The 15,577-nt window shown below is 44.6% G+C and overlaps 1 protein-coding gene across 1 annotated transcript in view; it reads left to right on the plus strand.

The window, feature by feature from the left end:
• The window catches only part of SLC24A3 (solute carrier family 24 member 3), an 83,173-nt gene extending 68,319 nt beyond the window's left edge, over positions 1–14,854 (plus strand). The window contains exons 10-16 of the mRNA XM_059469528.1: positions 603–763; positions 1,340–1,616; positions 2,628–2,794; positions 3,632–3,746; positions 4,575–4,687; positions 12,900–12,965; positions 13,910–14,854. Coding sequence (XP_059325511.1) covers positions 603–763; positions 1,340–1,616; positions 2,628–2,794; positions 3,632–3,746; positions 4,575–4,687; positions 12,900–12,965; positions 13,910–14,059 — 1,049 coding nt within the window. The 3' untranslated portion in view covers positions 14,060–14,854. The remainder of the gene's footprint in view (positions 1–602; positions 764–1,339; positions 1,617–2,627; positions 2,795–3,631; positions 3,747–4,574; positions 4,688–12,899; positions 12,966–13,909) is intronic.
• Positions 14,855–15,577: the final 723 nt, after the last annotated feature.

Here is a 15,577-nt window from a genome sequence, read left to right on the forward strand (position 1 = left end):
CTGGCACAGAACTCAGAGCCCAAGGTGTCATCCAGCTGAAGGAAGGATGATCCCCAGAGGCAGCAGTGGGCACTGGCATCGTGCTCCAGGCCTCTGTCTTCCTGTCCCTTTGCTCCCACACTGTGGATTGCTCTGGCACATGCAGTTGCTGCTGGATTTGGTGGCTGTTCTTAGCCATGAGCTGCAAGCCCAAGGTGCAGGAATGTTTTCGTTTGTATTTGTACCTTGCAGGAACACAGCGGTGGATGAGGACAATATCCTCACAGAAGTGCAGGTTGCAACTGGGAGTAGCTGCCTGGGTGGGATGGCTGCTGTTGAAGCAGTGGTGTGTCTAACACAGGCTTGTGATGAAGTGTGCAGAGCAGATTTAGTTCTGCATGAGTGGTCATACTATGTTGACAATTTATTAAAAAGCAGGAATATAAGGTGTGTAGAAGGCAGAAATTAGGGACAGATGAGACTAGTTTTGAATGGTGTAGCTGAAGGAATGGTTCTTACAGAGAACTTTGGAACTCATGGGTTCATTCTTCTTAGAGCAACATAGAACAGAAGGAGAGACTGCTGAAAGAAGGCCTCAATTTGTTTTTGTTCCTTGGCTGCAGGAAATTTCCACCGAAAAGCCTCAGTGATCATGGTTGATGAGCTGCTCTCTGCCTACCCACACCAGCTTTCATTTTCTGAGGCTGGGCTCCGGATCATGATAACCAGCCATTTCCCTCCCAAAACACGGCTCTCCATGGCCAGCCGCATGCTAATCAATGAGGTGTGTCTCTTATCTCCCCCCCTACCTGCCCTGCTCCTCCTGAATTTGCATTTTCCTGTGGCAGTGTCTATCTTGAAATGAAACTCTGGTGTTTCTTCTGGATCCTTGATAGCGCTCTCCCAGATTTTATCCTTCTGGCACTGACTTCACTGAATGTCCCTTACTTTCTGTGCTCTTGGAGGTTTTAGCAGAGGTTGTTATATAGCTGTTACGTGTAGCTGTTGCTCACAGGAGGTGCCCTCTGCATAGATCTGTTTGATGATATGGTACTACCCCAAGACTGCACTTAGTGTGTCACTTAGTGGTCTTGGAGTACTCCTGGAGTCAATTCCGCTGGAATTGACCTTGTAAAAGTTGGCCACTGGACCTTCTCTTGAAAAAGTTGTATATGTAAGATTTTTCTAGTGGTCTGCAAGCAAGTATCATGTTGTACCCGCTGAAAATCATTCTTTTTGCTTTCAAAGATAAATTTGTAAAGACTTCTACACACCTCTTTCTCTGTTCCCCCCTTTTGCTTTAAAAACCCGCAAATTTAAAAAAAGCCTTATTTTTCATCAAGTCTGCCTTTATTTACAGAGACAGAGGCTGATCAACAGCAGGACTTACACCAACGGGGAGTCAGAGGTAGCCATCAAAATCCCCATCAAGCACGTGGTGGAGAACGGAACGGGCCCCAGCAACTCTGCCGAGCGCGGTGTGAACGGCACGCGGCGCGACGAGGACGCGGCCGAGGCCAGGAACGAGAACGAGAACGAGGACAACGAGAACAACGAGAACGACGAGGAGGAGGAGGATGATGATGATGATGACGACGATGACCATGAAGGGCCCTACACGCCTTTTGACCTCCCCAGTAAGAAGCTCTCCTGCGTTTGTGCGGTGTTTGTTTGGATATGGTGGAAAGCATTGCGGGTGGATGTAGAGGTGGAAGTGTCTCTGAGGGCTTCCATCAGCTTTCACTTGGCAGTGAGGGTCCTGGCCACATGTAGAAGAGATGGGGGACTGGGAAGCAGCAGGAACCTCTCAGGATTCCTTTGAGTCACAGTTGCCATAGCTGGAAAGATTTGCTGTGTTGATGTTCAGATGAGCTGGAATACTGTAGGGAGTGGTCCTGCCCTTTACAGGCAAGATACAATTTCGGGAGCTCCTGTTCAGGTCTCACTCAAACAGCATTTCTGGAGTTTGAGTGAGGAAAAGACCTGAGCCTTAAAAAGAGTAGTTTAGATGTCCTGTGGACTTCCATAGTATGTGAAAGGCTGGACCTCTGGAGATCTCTGGTTCCACCCCCTGCTCAGAGCAGGTCCTCCTCCAAGCCTGTGTCCAGTTGAGTTTTATTATCTATAAGGATGGACATCCCACAGACTTTTGGGTACCTGTTCCAATGTTTGACCACCCCCTCTCCCCCCCACCCCAGCAGGAAAAGAAGAGAAAATGCACAACTTAATGTACTACCCATTCTGAATTTCCCTTATTGGAAGTTGAGTCCATTGGCTTCTGTAATTCCCTTGTGCAAGGAATTTTGTAGCTCCCTTGTGAAGGGCCTGCCTCCGTCTTTTCTATACCCTCCCATTACATGACTGAAGGTGAATCAGATCTCTTTCTTGGACTTGCATTTTATGTGGTTTTGTAAGAACTTGACTAGCGTGCACATGTGGTCTGACCCATTACTTAAACTCTTTGTTAAACCTTCATACTCCTGTGCCTGTCTCTGCCCTCCTATCTGCCATCACAGCATTATCTTCTGAACAAGGAATGGCATTTTAGCATAACAGACTGAGGTGTCCCTGGCATCTTGTTTGCACATGCTAACAAAATAATAACATTCTGAAATATGATTGTTTTCCTCTGTTTTGTTGTTTGGCAGCTGGCAAGATAGAAATGTTGAAGTGGGTCTTCACATGGCCCTTGAGTTTTGTCCTGTACTTCACAGTGCCCAACTGCAACAAACCCCACTTGGAAAAATGGTTCATGGTCACCTTTGCTTCTTCTACCCTGTGGATTGCAGCTTTTTCTTACATGATGGTCTGGATGGTACGTACCAGCTAACCTAGAAACCACTGGGAGAAGCAGCAGGAGGTGGTTTGTCAGTCTAGAGAAATGCATAGGAAGTTCTACACACCTGAATTTTCAGGTGAGAGACCCTAGGTTTGCTTCTATTTCTTTTGGACCTGTCCACACTCAGAGAAGAAAATTAGGGACCAGTAGGCGTGGCCTTTGAGCTTGATTTAGGGCTGGCATTTCATCCAGATTCTTTATCTTGGGCAACAACTACAGCTGCAGCAGTGGAACATCTCCTAGTCCTGCAGGGCAGTGTGAGGGGTGCTGAGGGACAATCTGGCCCCAACAACTTTTCATTCTCTTGGAGCAAGCAAGCTCAAGAGACATGGAGTTGTGAATGATCACACTTTGAACTTAGCATGAACAATAGCATGACATTCAGTCAAATTCCTGCAGAACTAGAGCCATAGGGTGGATTTGTGTCTGCTTAGCTGGTATTTGTAAATAACAATGTTTACAAACCTCATCCAAGCTAGTATTTATATATAATAATGTTTACAAACTTCATCCAAGATCAGGAGGCAGTTACCCAGGGTAGTGAGCCACCATACAGTCTCTTTTCCAGATTAGTATCAGGAAAACTGTGGAGGAAATGTATGGAACAACTAACCTGAGAGGGTACACAGCAGGTGAGTGCTATCCCCTGCCAGTTGATGAATACACCAAAAAAGCCTGCCTCTATTTAAAGGAAGTGTGAGCTTGCACTGAGGGATACCCTCTGTCTCACAGGATCTTGCAGATTTGGGCCAAGTTGGTGTCAGGTCTTAATTGTTGTAAACACCTTGACAGTTTATTCCATGTTCTCTTTAGGTGACAATCATTGGGTACACCCTGGGAATTCCAGATGTCATCATGGGCATCACTTTCCTGGCAGCAGGAACCAGCGTGCCAGACTGCATGGCCAGCCTGATCGTGGCCAGGCAAGGTGGGTCACTGCAGGGATGGCTTCCTGCTGTGGGGCTGTGTCCTGACATTCTGCTCCTCCTCAGGCAGCACAGATGTTCCCTCAGCAGAGCTCTTTCCACAAGCCTGGAATTTAAAACAAGAGCAAAGAAGGAAATAAATTGTGCTGCTATTGCAGAGCAGTTAACAGGTTCTCAGCAGAAGTTCTAGCAGTATTGTCAGCTTCAAGCCTTCCTCAATAATCAGAGTAATTTTCTTAATTTGAATATCAGTGGTATAGAACTGTTTAATGGCATAAGGATCTTTCAGGTCACCTTCCAGCTTTTCTTCACAGTCACAAGGACTGGAAGATACTGCTGGTTTTAAGGAAAGCAGCTCCTCAATATTTGTGGCACTCGAAACAGGTGTGTAAAGAGGAAAAGCCAGAAGCCAGTACTGCTTTGGGAAGCAAAGCCAGTGACTTGTCACTGAAATAAGCAGCTGCTGAAGAGATGATTCAAAGACCTTTTGCAATTAATCCAGTGCAGAAACTCATGTCATGGTCACAGTAAAGGGTCAGAAGTCCTCCTGAGCGTGGCACCAGAGGCCTAGCAGGTCACAGCCAGTACAGCAGGTCCCCTCAGCAGCAGAGGATTAGTGGAGGGGAATTCTCAGCTGATCCTGGAAGGTGGATTAAGCCCCTTTAAGCCTGCTGGCCTTCTATGATGGGGGGCAAAGGGAAGGGAGGGAGTGAGGGGCATCCTCCACAAATCTTGGCCTTAATCAGGGGAAGCTGCCTGGATGACTGCAGATTAAAGCTGCAGGACTTTTCTGAGACATGCCTGAGTGTTTGTGGTTTCCATTCCTGCAGGTATGGGGGATATGGCCGTGTCCAACTCCATTGGAAGCAATGTTTTTGATATTTTAATTGGCCTAGGCCTTCCATGGGCTTTGCAGACTCTAGCAGTGAATTATGGATCATACGTAAGTCCTGCATTTGTTCACATCATTGTTACTTATTTGTTACTTATTTATTTCTTTTTAATAAGCCAGATCTATCTAGGGAAAAAAAGTCCAAAATTCTGTGGATTTTATTTGAAAAAACAAGTAATTTTCTCTGTTATACGGGAGAAGTAGAAATTAATTGTCACTGGACGTTTCCCATCCTTTTGAGGACAAGTACTTCCATTTCTTCCTTGAAGACAGAAGTCTGTGCTGAAGTAAGCTAGCTTTACTAGAGTGCACTGGATTTTCATACTCTTGAATGTATTCTAAGTAAGAATGATCTTGTTTTTAATAAGGCAGAGGGGATAAACACAGAGGTGAAATATAAAATGTAGATGAGATCTGTAAGAAAAATTCTGGCATTACTTAAACTGTTAACACACTGCAAAGTGAAGGAAATTGTTAAATATTATATGGTTCAGAGCGTGACCATCAGCAGGAAACTCTGCAGAGCTTTCCTGTTTAAGACAAAACTACCAAACACCAATGAAGTTATCCTTTACTTCCCAAGTGATAAAAGAGCCAGCCTCTGCCCCAGAGCTGCTGCAAGGCTCCCTCTGAGAAGTAAAAGCAGGAGATGCCACAGAATTCTAGAGGGAGGTCTCTGTGGCTGTTGCTGTTACCTGGACCCCAGTCAGACAGCAGGGTAGGGCAGAGAGAAGAGTGTTGATTACAGTCCCTGAGTGAATGCAAAATTAAAAGGCAGGAGAATGACAGAAGTGCTGAGCTTGATAAGTACCTCTGGAGATTGTCCAGTCCCCAACCCTCTGCTCAAAGCTGGGTCAGCTAGAGCAGAGTGCTTAGGACTTTGTCCTGTTGGATCTTGAGTACCTCCAAGGAGTCTGCACTGCCACTCTCAGCACTTTGCTTTGGTTTTAACCACTCTCAACAGTCAAAAGCATTCTTACATTATAATGGGATTTCTGTATTTAAAATTGTGTGGTTCCTCTTGTCCTTTCAATGGATATCACACAGAAGAATCTGGCTGCACCTTCTCTGTGTTCTCCCATCAGGTATTTGTGCACATGGCTCAGATCCCCCTGAAGCTTCTCTTCTGTAGGCTGAACAGTCACAGCTCTTTGAGCCTCTCTGTATGCCAGATGCTGCCATCCCTTAAATCTTCCCTGTGGTCCTTCACTGGACTTGCTCCAAGAACTCCATATTTTCCTTGTATTGAGGAGCCCAGAACCAGACCAATGTGAGCAGAGCAGGATCATCTTCCTCTCCCTACTGGCAGCACTTCTCCTGATGTAGCCCAGGATGCTGTTGATGCTCCATGTCACAGGAGTGCATTGTTGACTTCAGCTTGGTATCCACCAGGATCAACAGGTCTTTCTTGGCCAGTCTGCTTTCCAGCTGATCTGTGGAGTTATTCCTTCCCAAGTGCAGGGCTTTTCATTTATTTCCCTTTGTGGATATTAATGAGTTTGCTGCCTGCACATTTTTCCAGCCTGTCCAGCTCCCTCTGTATGGCAGCAGAGTCCTCCAGAGCACGAGCCACCTTCCTTGGTTTTGTATGGGCTGTGAACTTGCTGAGCCTGCTCTTTCCCCACCATCCAGTTCATTAAATAAGGCACCAAAATCTCTCTCCCCATCATCCAGTTCATTAAAAAAGGCATCAAGCAGTCCTGACCCCTGGGGTGAGGCCCTAGTGACTGCCCCCAGCTGGGCTTGGAGCACAGTGCTTTGGCTGCTTATCAGGCCACTCCACTGGCCACTTTTCCAGGCTGTTCTTCCTCTGTTTGTCTCTGAGGACGTTTGGGAGAATGCCAGAAGCCCTGCTAAAGTCAACATAAACAATGTCTGTTGCTCTCCCCTCACCCAGCAAACCCCCCTCATCCTACAGGGCTGTCAGGCAGGGTCAGAGGGATTTCCCCTCCATAAATTAAAACATGTCTGTCCTTTGTGTATTTAGAAGTGGTTCCCATGATCATGTGCTCTGTCATCTTCCCAGGGATCAAGGTCAGGCTGACCAGCCTTTAGTTCCTCACATCTTCCCTCTTCTTGGATATAGGAGTGCCACAAGGAAGCAGTGCTGCAGGAATAAAATCCCTTTCTTTAATGAGCAGTTTATCTGTAGCTCATCTATATTTTTGTGAAAAAGGATGAAAGAAGTGGCTGAACAGAAGCAGCCAGCTTTCAGGGAGGCATAACAGTGTCACTACTGTTTTGCATACCCAAAATGTCCATTGTACAGTGTGATCACATGGTTAGAAAAGGCAGTCTTGGAAACTGCTCCACAATTAGCAAAAGAGAGTTTCCTCAGTTTTTACTTGCTGTTCCTGGATTTCTCTCCAAATTCTTGGGTAATTGGACTTTAAAACAAAGCAAGCCCCCTTTCCTCACCCCGTTATTAGCAATTAATTTTTAAAGTATTACTCCCTTGCTAGCAAAGGCTGGCATTAGCTGGCTCAGGTGTACCTTGGTGACAGTGCCTAGAGCTCCAAGATGCTGGTTGTCATTCCAGGAGTGTGGCATCATCCCTGGCACCCAGGTCAGAGGGGGCAGCACACGTAGAGCTCCAGCTCCTGAGGTCTGTCAGGCAGGAAATTCCCTTTGGGCTGCATGAGCAGACCCTGCTAACTGCCCTGGGGCTCGTGGACTCAGGCCAGCCTGGTTGTCCCCTGAATAACTCTGGGAGTCAGAAGTACTGGGTTATTTCTGAGCTTATACAGGATTTAGTACTGCTCTTTTGGTGTTTGACAGGACCCAAATGTGTCTCTCTAGTATCTCCTCTTTGTAAGTGGCTTCATGTGGAATCAGGACTTCTTGTTTATTCAAGCTTACTCCATGGGATGGTGTCTGAGTGGGGAAAAGACAGCTTTGTGATCTAGCAGAATGAGTCAGGAAAAGAGCAGGAGGGGGACCTGTCAGAGAGACAAATGGGCTTGCTGGAGTCACAGTAGGTGAATGCCAGCACTGGAAATAAGCTGTGATTCCCTGGGGACATGTCCTGTGTCTAAATCTCACTTTGACTGAGTGCCTCTCTTCTGACTGCTGCTTCCCCAGCCCCATTGTCAGTTTATGCTTTAGTTTAGTATTTATTTTATTCTGCCTTCCTTATTACAAGAAGGGAGAGGAAAACCATCTTATGATTCTCAGGCTGCATCTTGGAGGCATCTGTCAGGAGGTTTTCCTTCTGTGTTCCTGCTTTAAATGAAACATCTTCCCCTAGGATGTGGTTACACTGCAAGTGCCTCACCCTTTGCCTTCAGCTCAAGTGTCAGTTCCAGAATTCCTGGCTTGTACCAAGCCACCAACCCTTTTTCCATGAAAAGGCAGATCTATTCAGGATTAAACTTTCCACATCAGATCCCTTCTGTTTTCACAATGCCAAGTCTTTAACCCAACCATATGTTTATTATTTCAAGGGCCCTTGTTTCTGAGCACTCAATAATGTCCAAGTACTAACTCTGCCTTCCTCTGCTTCCCACTGGAGCTTCCACCTCCACTGCTCACTTGGCCACCCTCTTGCAGCACCTCTCCCCTTCTGTTGTGTACACAGCTAATCTGGCAGGCTTTTGGAGGAAAAGCAGCATCCCTCTGGACCTTGAGAGTCCTTTGACATTTTCACTCTCTCCTCTCTTCCAGCACTGAGTCCTGGACACATTGCTGACTCTGTAATCCAGCAAGCATCCTTCCCTAGTGCACCTGGCATATGCAGAGTGGAAGGATTTTTCCTCCTTATTTTCTATCCAGTTGCTTTCCTCTGGAATATTTTTTTTTTGCATGTAAACCAGACATCATCTAGCAGTATTTCAGAGAACAGGAATTTTAGCTTAAGGATAAAGAGCCAGGTTGATTTGATCACATCAGTTTCAGCAAAATTTGACAGTACATTAGAAGTCTGAGAGACCTGATATTCCTTCTACCCAAACAAGCAGCCTGAGACAGCAGAAATAATCCCAGTGCAATCATATTTAGGCATCAGAGGATGCAGAGGGAAGCAAATGCTTGCAAAGCACAGATGGAGATGGGAAGCCTCACTGCTCTGCTCCTCGCTGACCAGTTGATTTGCACTGGTTAAATTCCAAGGCACTGTTTGTTAGGACAAAGCTGGCTCCCTGGCTTTGTGGCAGAGAGATTTTTGGGATGATTCTGCTGTAGTGGAGCAAAATTGTCCCTGCCAATCCTCCTATCACTACAGGAGTTCTCTCCAGTTACAGCTCCTGCATCTCCTGCATGATATTCTGAGTGGCCATGTGCAGCGCTCCAGGTGTGTACCCTGTACAAAACGAATTTTGTGATATGGAGCAAAACAGGGACACTTTCTTAAGAGTCTAAAACAGGTTTGAGAAGGAAATTCCGTTTAAACATGCAGCAATGCATCAATGTTTGAAGTTCCAGTTTGCTTAGACCGCTGTCTCATGGCAAGACCTCAGGAATGCTGGATTTAGACTGAATTTGCACTGCCAGGGAGAGACACTGAAGCAAAAGGATACCCAGACATGCAGAAGACCTGCAGCTTTTTCAGCTGAGGGACTGGAAACAAAGCATAGCCCTTCTGAAATTCCTTACTGGCGTAATTTCTGTCATATTAAGGCCCTGAAGCAAAACCAGTGTGGGTTTTGGCAGTGGCTCCTTGTTTTCCCTTAAGTAGCTGCCAGAAAAGAACTTAAGAATAGAATAACTTTTATATCCATTGTTTTTCCTCTGCTGTTTGGCTTCAGCCTTGGTTACCACAGCAGCATGGGAATGGCTGGAGCTGGTGGCAGCCTCTTTGCATTTGCTGCAGGAGCAGCAGGGAGGTGGCCCCCCTCAATCTCTGACAGAGGAGGCTGTGAATGTGCAAACCTCCTGTGCATGATCAGCCAGAGCAGCATTTTCTGCCTTGCTTCAGCCCCTACACACAAGCCAGTCCTGAGAGGGGAGTTTGGGAATACTGATTTTTCCTCCTTGCAGCATGAGGGAGTGATTCTTCTGCAGCCCCTTTTCTCCTGGGGAAGAGGCATTTCCTCCTCTTAAATGAACAGGGGACTGGGCTTTTCCTTATGCAATTAAAAGGACTCCAGCTGAGACTCATTTTCCAGTCTTTGCCAAAACCTGAAATTATCTCCTCCCTTACTGTGAGTTTTGAATGTTTTGCTGCCCTTGTTTTCACTGAACTTGCACATTTTCACATATCCCAAGGAAATATATTCTGTTGCCTCTTGCAGGAAATGCCACTTGTCTCATGAGAGGGCTGCTTGACTATTTCTGCCCTAATTTGACAGATCAAGGACACATTTTTCTTAAGCTTCTGTTTCAAATTTCAGCATCTTCTGGGCTTCTGTGCTCATAATTAAAAGTCATGATAAGAAATGGGGTAGGCTGGTGATCACCACAGGAGTGGAATCAGTTAAATCTGCATTTCCAGAGCTGTAGACTCATGGGAAATCTGTGAAACAGCAGAGGGTAGTCCAGAGTCAAATTCAGGAAAAGAAAGGGTTTGTCAGGAAGCTCATTTGGCTGAACTAGATACACATTACAGCTGGAATTTCTGGAAGAAAAAGTGCAACTGTTTGAGTAAAAAAAATAAATTCCTGGTGAGCTCAAACTACTGGAGAAGGTGTGAAGGATTCCAGATGCTTCTGCTGAGGCTCAGGAGGTATGCATGGCACCTCCCTGCCATGGAGCAGATAGAAAAGGGATAGAAAAGGACAGAAACCACACGTGAAAAGGGCTATAAAATAATTGAGAAGCAAATAAGAAATAACAGAAGAACAGCTGGAACAAGTGGTGCTCACACTGCCACATTTGCTTGGCCCACATAGGAACAGCATGATGTGTGTGGCTCTTACTGCTGTAAATAATTAGCATACATTTTCTGCTTTTGAATTATCCCTAATGGCATCTTTTATTCCCCTAAATGACCTCCAAGGAAGAGCCTTGCAGATAGTCTGAAGAAACAGCACCAAACTTCTCTTTTTTGAAGCAGTGTCCTCAGCAAATTAGACACAGAGGCCTTTGGAATGCTCTGCTGGTTTTATGGAGCATGAAGTTGTAACTGAGAAGCAGCATTAAGGTTAAATTTTTGCACTTTAGGTTAAATTCAGACATTTTCCATGGTAAAATAATTCCATCTCCTTAATTTGCTTCTTTTTCCTGTAGATGCCTTTCCAATTGATACATTTTATACTGACAGTTTTTAAAAACATTTGCACTAGTCATACAAAATTCCTGACCAAAATCCAGACAGGAATTTATTGTAAAATATTATCCCTTTCCTAGCCAGCTGCTGTTCATTTGAGATATAGCAGGGAAGGCAGCTTTAAGTGTGTATTTCAGTTTCAGTACACAGAGTCAGTGTAGGGCTTTTTTGAGCTTCATAATAATGGAAATGCAGGTTAACTGTTACATGTAGGCCATTTGAACTTTATAATAATGGAATGCAGGTTAACTGTTACATGTGGGCCATTTGAACTTTATAATAATGGAAATGCAGGTTGACTGTTACACGTGGGCCATTTGAACTTTACAATAGTGGAAATGCAGGTTGACTGTTGCATGTAGGCCATTTGAACTTTATAATAATGGAAGTGCAGGTTGACTGTTACATGTGGGCCATTCTGATGGGTGGAAGCAAGAGAGGAGGAGTGGATGCACAGGAATGACTGAAGCCAAGCAGGCTGGTCCATCTCTGAAGTTTACATTAGCAGTGGGATCATGACATTTTTCATCTTCCGTTAGGCAGACAGTCCCAAAAATCAGTGTTCATGCCCTAAAACAATCCAAATCCTCATTTCTTTGAGCAGTCTGATGAGGATATTGTATTTAAGATGTAATGACCATAGGAATGGAATGGTCCTGCTGTCCATCCATACCCTTACAGCACAGTCATCCTAAAGAAATCCTCAAGCACCCTTCAGAAAAAAATTATCATCATGGTTGTAGCCTTTTTTATGGTGTCAGCAATCAGTAGGGAACTCAGCATGTGTAAAGGGAACAGCAATGCTCAGTCAGCATGGTTTGGCTTAGAAGAACCCAAATCATTACTCTGGATTTAGGAGCAATAGTGGGGTGAAAATGATTTCTTGGCTGTGGTACAAAATGATACAAGTGTATCTGTATTCATGCAATCTTAAAATTGTAGTGCTGCTTGACATGTTAGCAATCCCCACTTCACTTGCAATTGGGATTCTTTATAATCTGACTAGAAGGATGGGAGCACTGAGAAGCCAACCTTTCTTAGAAAAATGTCCCTTCCACACAGTAGCTCCTGGAGAAGTGGCTTGAGAGACTCCAGTGAGTGCTGCCCTGATGATGCTGCCCTGATGATGCTGTCTGAGGTCATATAACAATGCCCAAAAGGATAATAATTAAGTTCCACAAGAGAAGGATGGGAAACCAAGGAGAAGTGTGATCCTAGCTGAGGAGCAGGATTGGAGAGATGGCTTTGCTCCCTGTAGCCTTCCTTTGTATCATTAGGTTTATGTCTCACAAAAATCACATTTTAAGAAGTATTTGGACCTTAAAGATGCAGGTGAGTTCCTTAGGTTAGGCTCAAAGCCTCTAAAAGTGGCAGTTTAATGGCTTCCCAGCTTTGTGGACCTGCATCTCAGTTCTCTTGGGCAGTGACTGTAACTGGGGCTCTGCCTGAAGACAGCTTGCACCAGAGCCTGTGATGTGCCTGTACACAGCCCTGCAGACAGTAAATTGTCTCCTTGTCTGATCTGCCTCGGTGCTAAATCATGTCCAGCCTATGTTAGTGTGCCATGATGCACTGATAGACAACTTTTCAGCACCTGAGGTTTTGAGATCACTGACTTGTTCCCTTCAACAAGAGGAGTAAGATAAGGGAAGAAATAAGATGAGAGTGGGGAAGAAATCAGGCACTTGTGTGTGTCCTTGTTTATTTCCCCCACTGTGAAGCATTAATTGGTGACTGAATGCAAAATTTCCTTTCCCCCGTTGGTTCTTACAGGGCTCATATAGGAGCTAGAAAATGTCATTATATAATAGTACAAGGGATGGCAAAGCTCACATGGAACACTGTGAAATGTTGTCAGGTCCAAAGGACTTTCCTCTAATAACACTCCTTTGGCAAAATAGGGAGTAGGCAAAGTTATCTGCCATGTAATGGTCTGACTTGGCATTTACAGCTTGCAAGACACTGTTGAGCAGCTCAGCAGTTTAGGATTGTGGAAATATAAGCAGAGAGGAATATTGTGTGAAATTCTGAGATGGTTTGATGAACTTCCTTCTTTTACAGATTCGGTTAAACAGCAGAGGACTTATATATTCTGTTGGCCTCCTGCTGGCATCAGTTTTTGTCACAGTATGTATATAGACTTTTGTTCTTCTTTTCCAAAAGAGGGATTTTTATAGATATTTTCTTCACCTGCTCCTTTCTCACCTCCAGCTGAAGTAGTGGTTGCAAAGTCTGTTGTTATGGGATAGGGGTGCTCCCTGCTTGAAAAGCTTCCCAAGGCCTTGATTTGGCTCTTTGCAGGAGCTGTCACTCCCATGGGATGACACTTCTGCCTGTGTTTTCCATGGGAGGAGCCTGGGAGAGCCATCAGGAATTTCTGTGCTAGAGCTGAAGCAGGTCCCTTGATGCCTGATGAGATCCATTCTCCTGTGAGACAATCAGCCAAAATGCTGAGCAGGTTGCTTGGCCCTCTCTAGGATCCTTCTGAAATACAGCACAGGCCACAAAAAACAGTGCTGACAGTGTTTCTGTTGAAATCAGTACTTGGTGTTCCCTGACCTTACCCAGAAATGATAGAAGAGGAATGATGTGACATCTTCCAAATGTTGAGGTGGGAGGGGCATCCTGTGCAATGCACACCAACACAATTCCCACATACACAAGATGTTAATCTTTGCTGGGAGCAAACTATGCAAAGTCAAGCAGTCTTAGACTGTGTGGCTCTAGATTGAGATGCAGAGGAGCACATGAAGAATTTTCAGTTAAAAAAAATAAAGGAACCTGGCCTTTAAATCCATTTCTGATTGAATTAAGTGGGATTGTTCTTGCCAAAATAAAATTTCCTGCAGAAACCTAAGGTGAGGTGATGCAAATCAGGGTGGCTTTTGTGACTGCTGCTCTGATTCACTTGAGCTGTGGTTTTCAGCTCACTTGGTGCAGTTTGTGATTGCTTCCAACTAATCATCATCAGTAAGGGGACAGCTCTCTTTTGGCTCCTGTAGCTGAGGAGGGGATTTACCACTTGATTCAAAATGTTCCTGCTGTGGTGGCTTACTCTGTGTTTATTGTAGGTTTTTGGTGTCCACATGAACAAATGGAAACTGGATAAGAAGCTAGGGTGTGTGTGCCTTTCCCTTTACGGCATCTTCCTGTGTTTCTCCATCATGACAGAATTCAATGTTTTCACTTTTGTGAACTTGCCAATGTGCAGAGATCACTAACCCAGGTGGCAGACTGTCGGGAGGAGCTTCCTTTTTACCTGTGCAATACAAGCCACGGCTGGATTTCCTGGATGCAGGGCACCTCCAAGTCGTGACCTATATCCTGTTCACTGTTCATAGGACCCGTGGCCCCGTCTAGGTTTGCCCTCTCCCTGGCCCCCACAGCCTGGAACAACCCTTCATCCGTGTGAAGAGCTTTTTTCTCAACATCCACGTGATTTCCTTGCTCAGTTTTTGAACAGTGTGACTGAGACTCAAGATGAACTGGCTGCTAACTGGCGTTAAGCCAGTCAAAACTGGTCTGCTACAATTCCTTCTTTTTTTAAGTTATTTGATGGAAGACTAATTAATTTATGACTTAAGACTATTGCTACAATGCAGGAGAGGGTACGTCGTATGGAGGCTGACTTTCAAGGAGAATAATTGGGTTTTTTTGGTTGTGGGGAGTGTTTTTTGTTTGTTTTTAGCTTTTAGTTTTGGGTTTGCAGGGTTTTTTTGTTTGTTTGGGGGTGGGGGTGTTGCTTTTGTTCTTTTTTTTTTTTTTACTTGCCAGAGATCAACGTCCTCTCTTGCATCTTCTCCTCCTGAGTGCTGGGTCTCCTGTAACAATCCAAAGGCCACAGGGCAGTGTAAAATGGAAATGCAATTCAAGGTACTCAGCATAAGAATGGATAAAAGAAGATTGTCAAGGAACAAAACTGATGACTTTTTACTACAAATAATTAACCTTGTACAGGTTTGTTAAAGAATGCAAGCTAAATGTGGATTCAAAGGGTAAATACTGCTACCATTTTACTATGAATGTTGGAGTTTTATTACTAGGGTGTTTGTTATTTCCAAGCAATAGTTTGATCTCCAAACAGAAGGTGAAGGGCTTCCAAGGAGGTGGCCTGGTTTTTAATGGTCTGTACATGGAAATGGAAGGTCAGAACTTTCTCTGCTTCATCAGATTTCTTGTTTTGGGGGGGATTCAATAGTTCATGTCTTACTTGTTCTGAGAAGGACATAAGTACATGTGAAAACTTTTCTAAATGAGTTACAGACACTGGTTTCTTTAAGAGGAAAGAGGCATATTTTGCACAGACATAGTTACTGAAGTCATAATTTGCCATTCTTTAAAGAATACACTGGACCTGGCCAGATATTTTTCGTCTTAAGCAGCTGAACTTATCTGATAACAGATCATGTGGATTCATCACCTCTCCCTTTTGGGAGGGAGGAAGACACAGACAGAGATGGCACATTTTAAAATGTGGAATATCTTCAATGCAGACTCGCTCACAGATCTTAAGTTATTGTGAAAGTTTAGCTATTCATTGTTCCAATATCCCTGCTAGATTTTGTATAATTCTGTATTAATATGCAGGCAGATTCCACCCCTGAGAAACACCATCACTGCTTCATTTGTATGTGTTGATACTGTGCGTTCCTGCCACTTGTATTTACTTTGAGCACTGATCACTTCTGATCCTCTTGTATATGTTCTGCTATGAAATGTATTAAGAGACTACCAGCTAG

The sequence above is a fragment of the Ammospiza nelsoni genome, chromosome 3 (genome assembly GCF_027579445.1).
Source record: "Ammospiza nelsoni isolate bAmmNel1 chromosome 3, bAmmNel1.pri, whole genome shotgun sequence".
Classification (NCBI taxonomy): Eukaryota; Metazoa; Chordata; class Aves; order Passeriformes; family Passerellidae; genus Ammospiza; species Ammospiza nelsoni.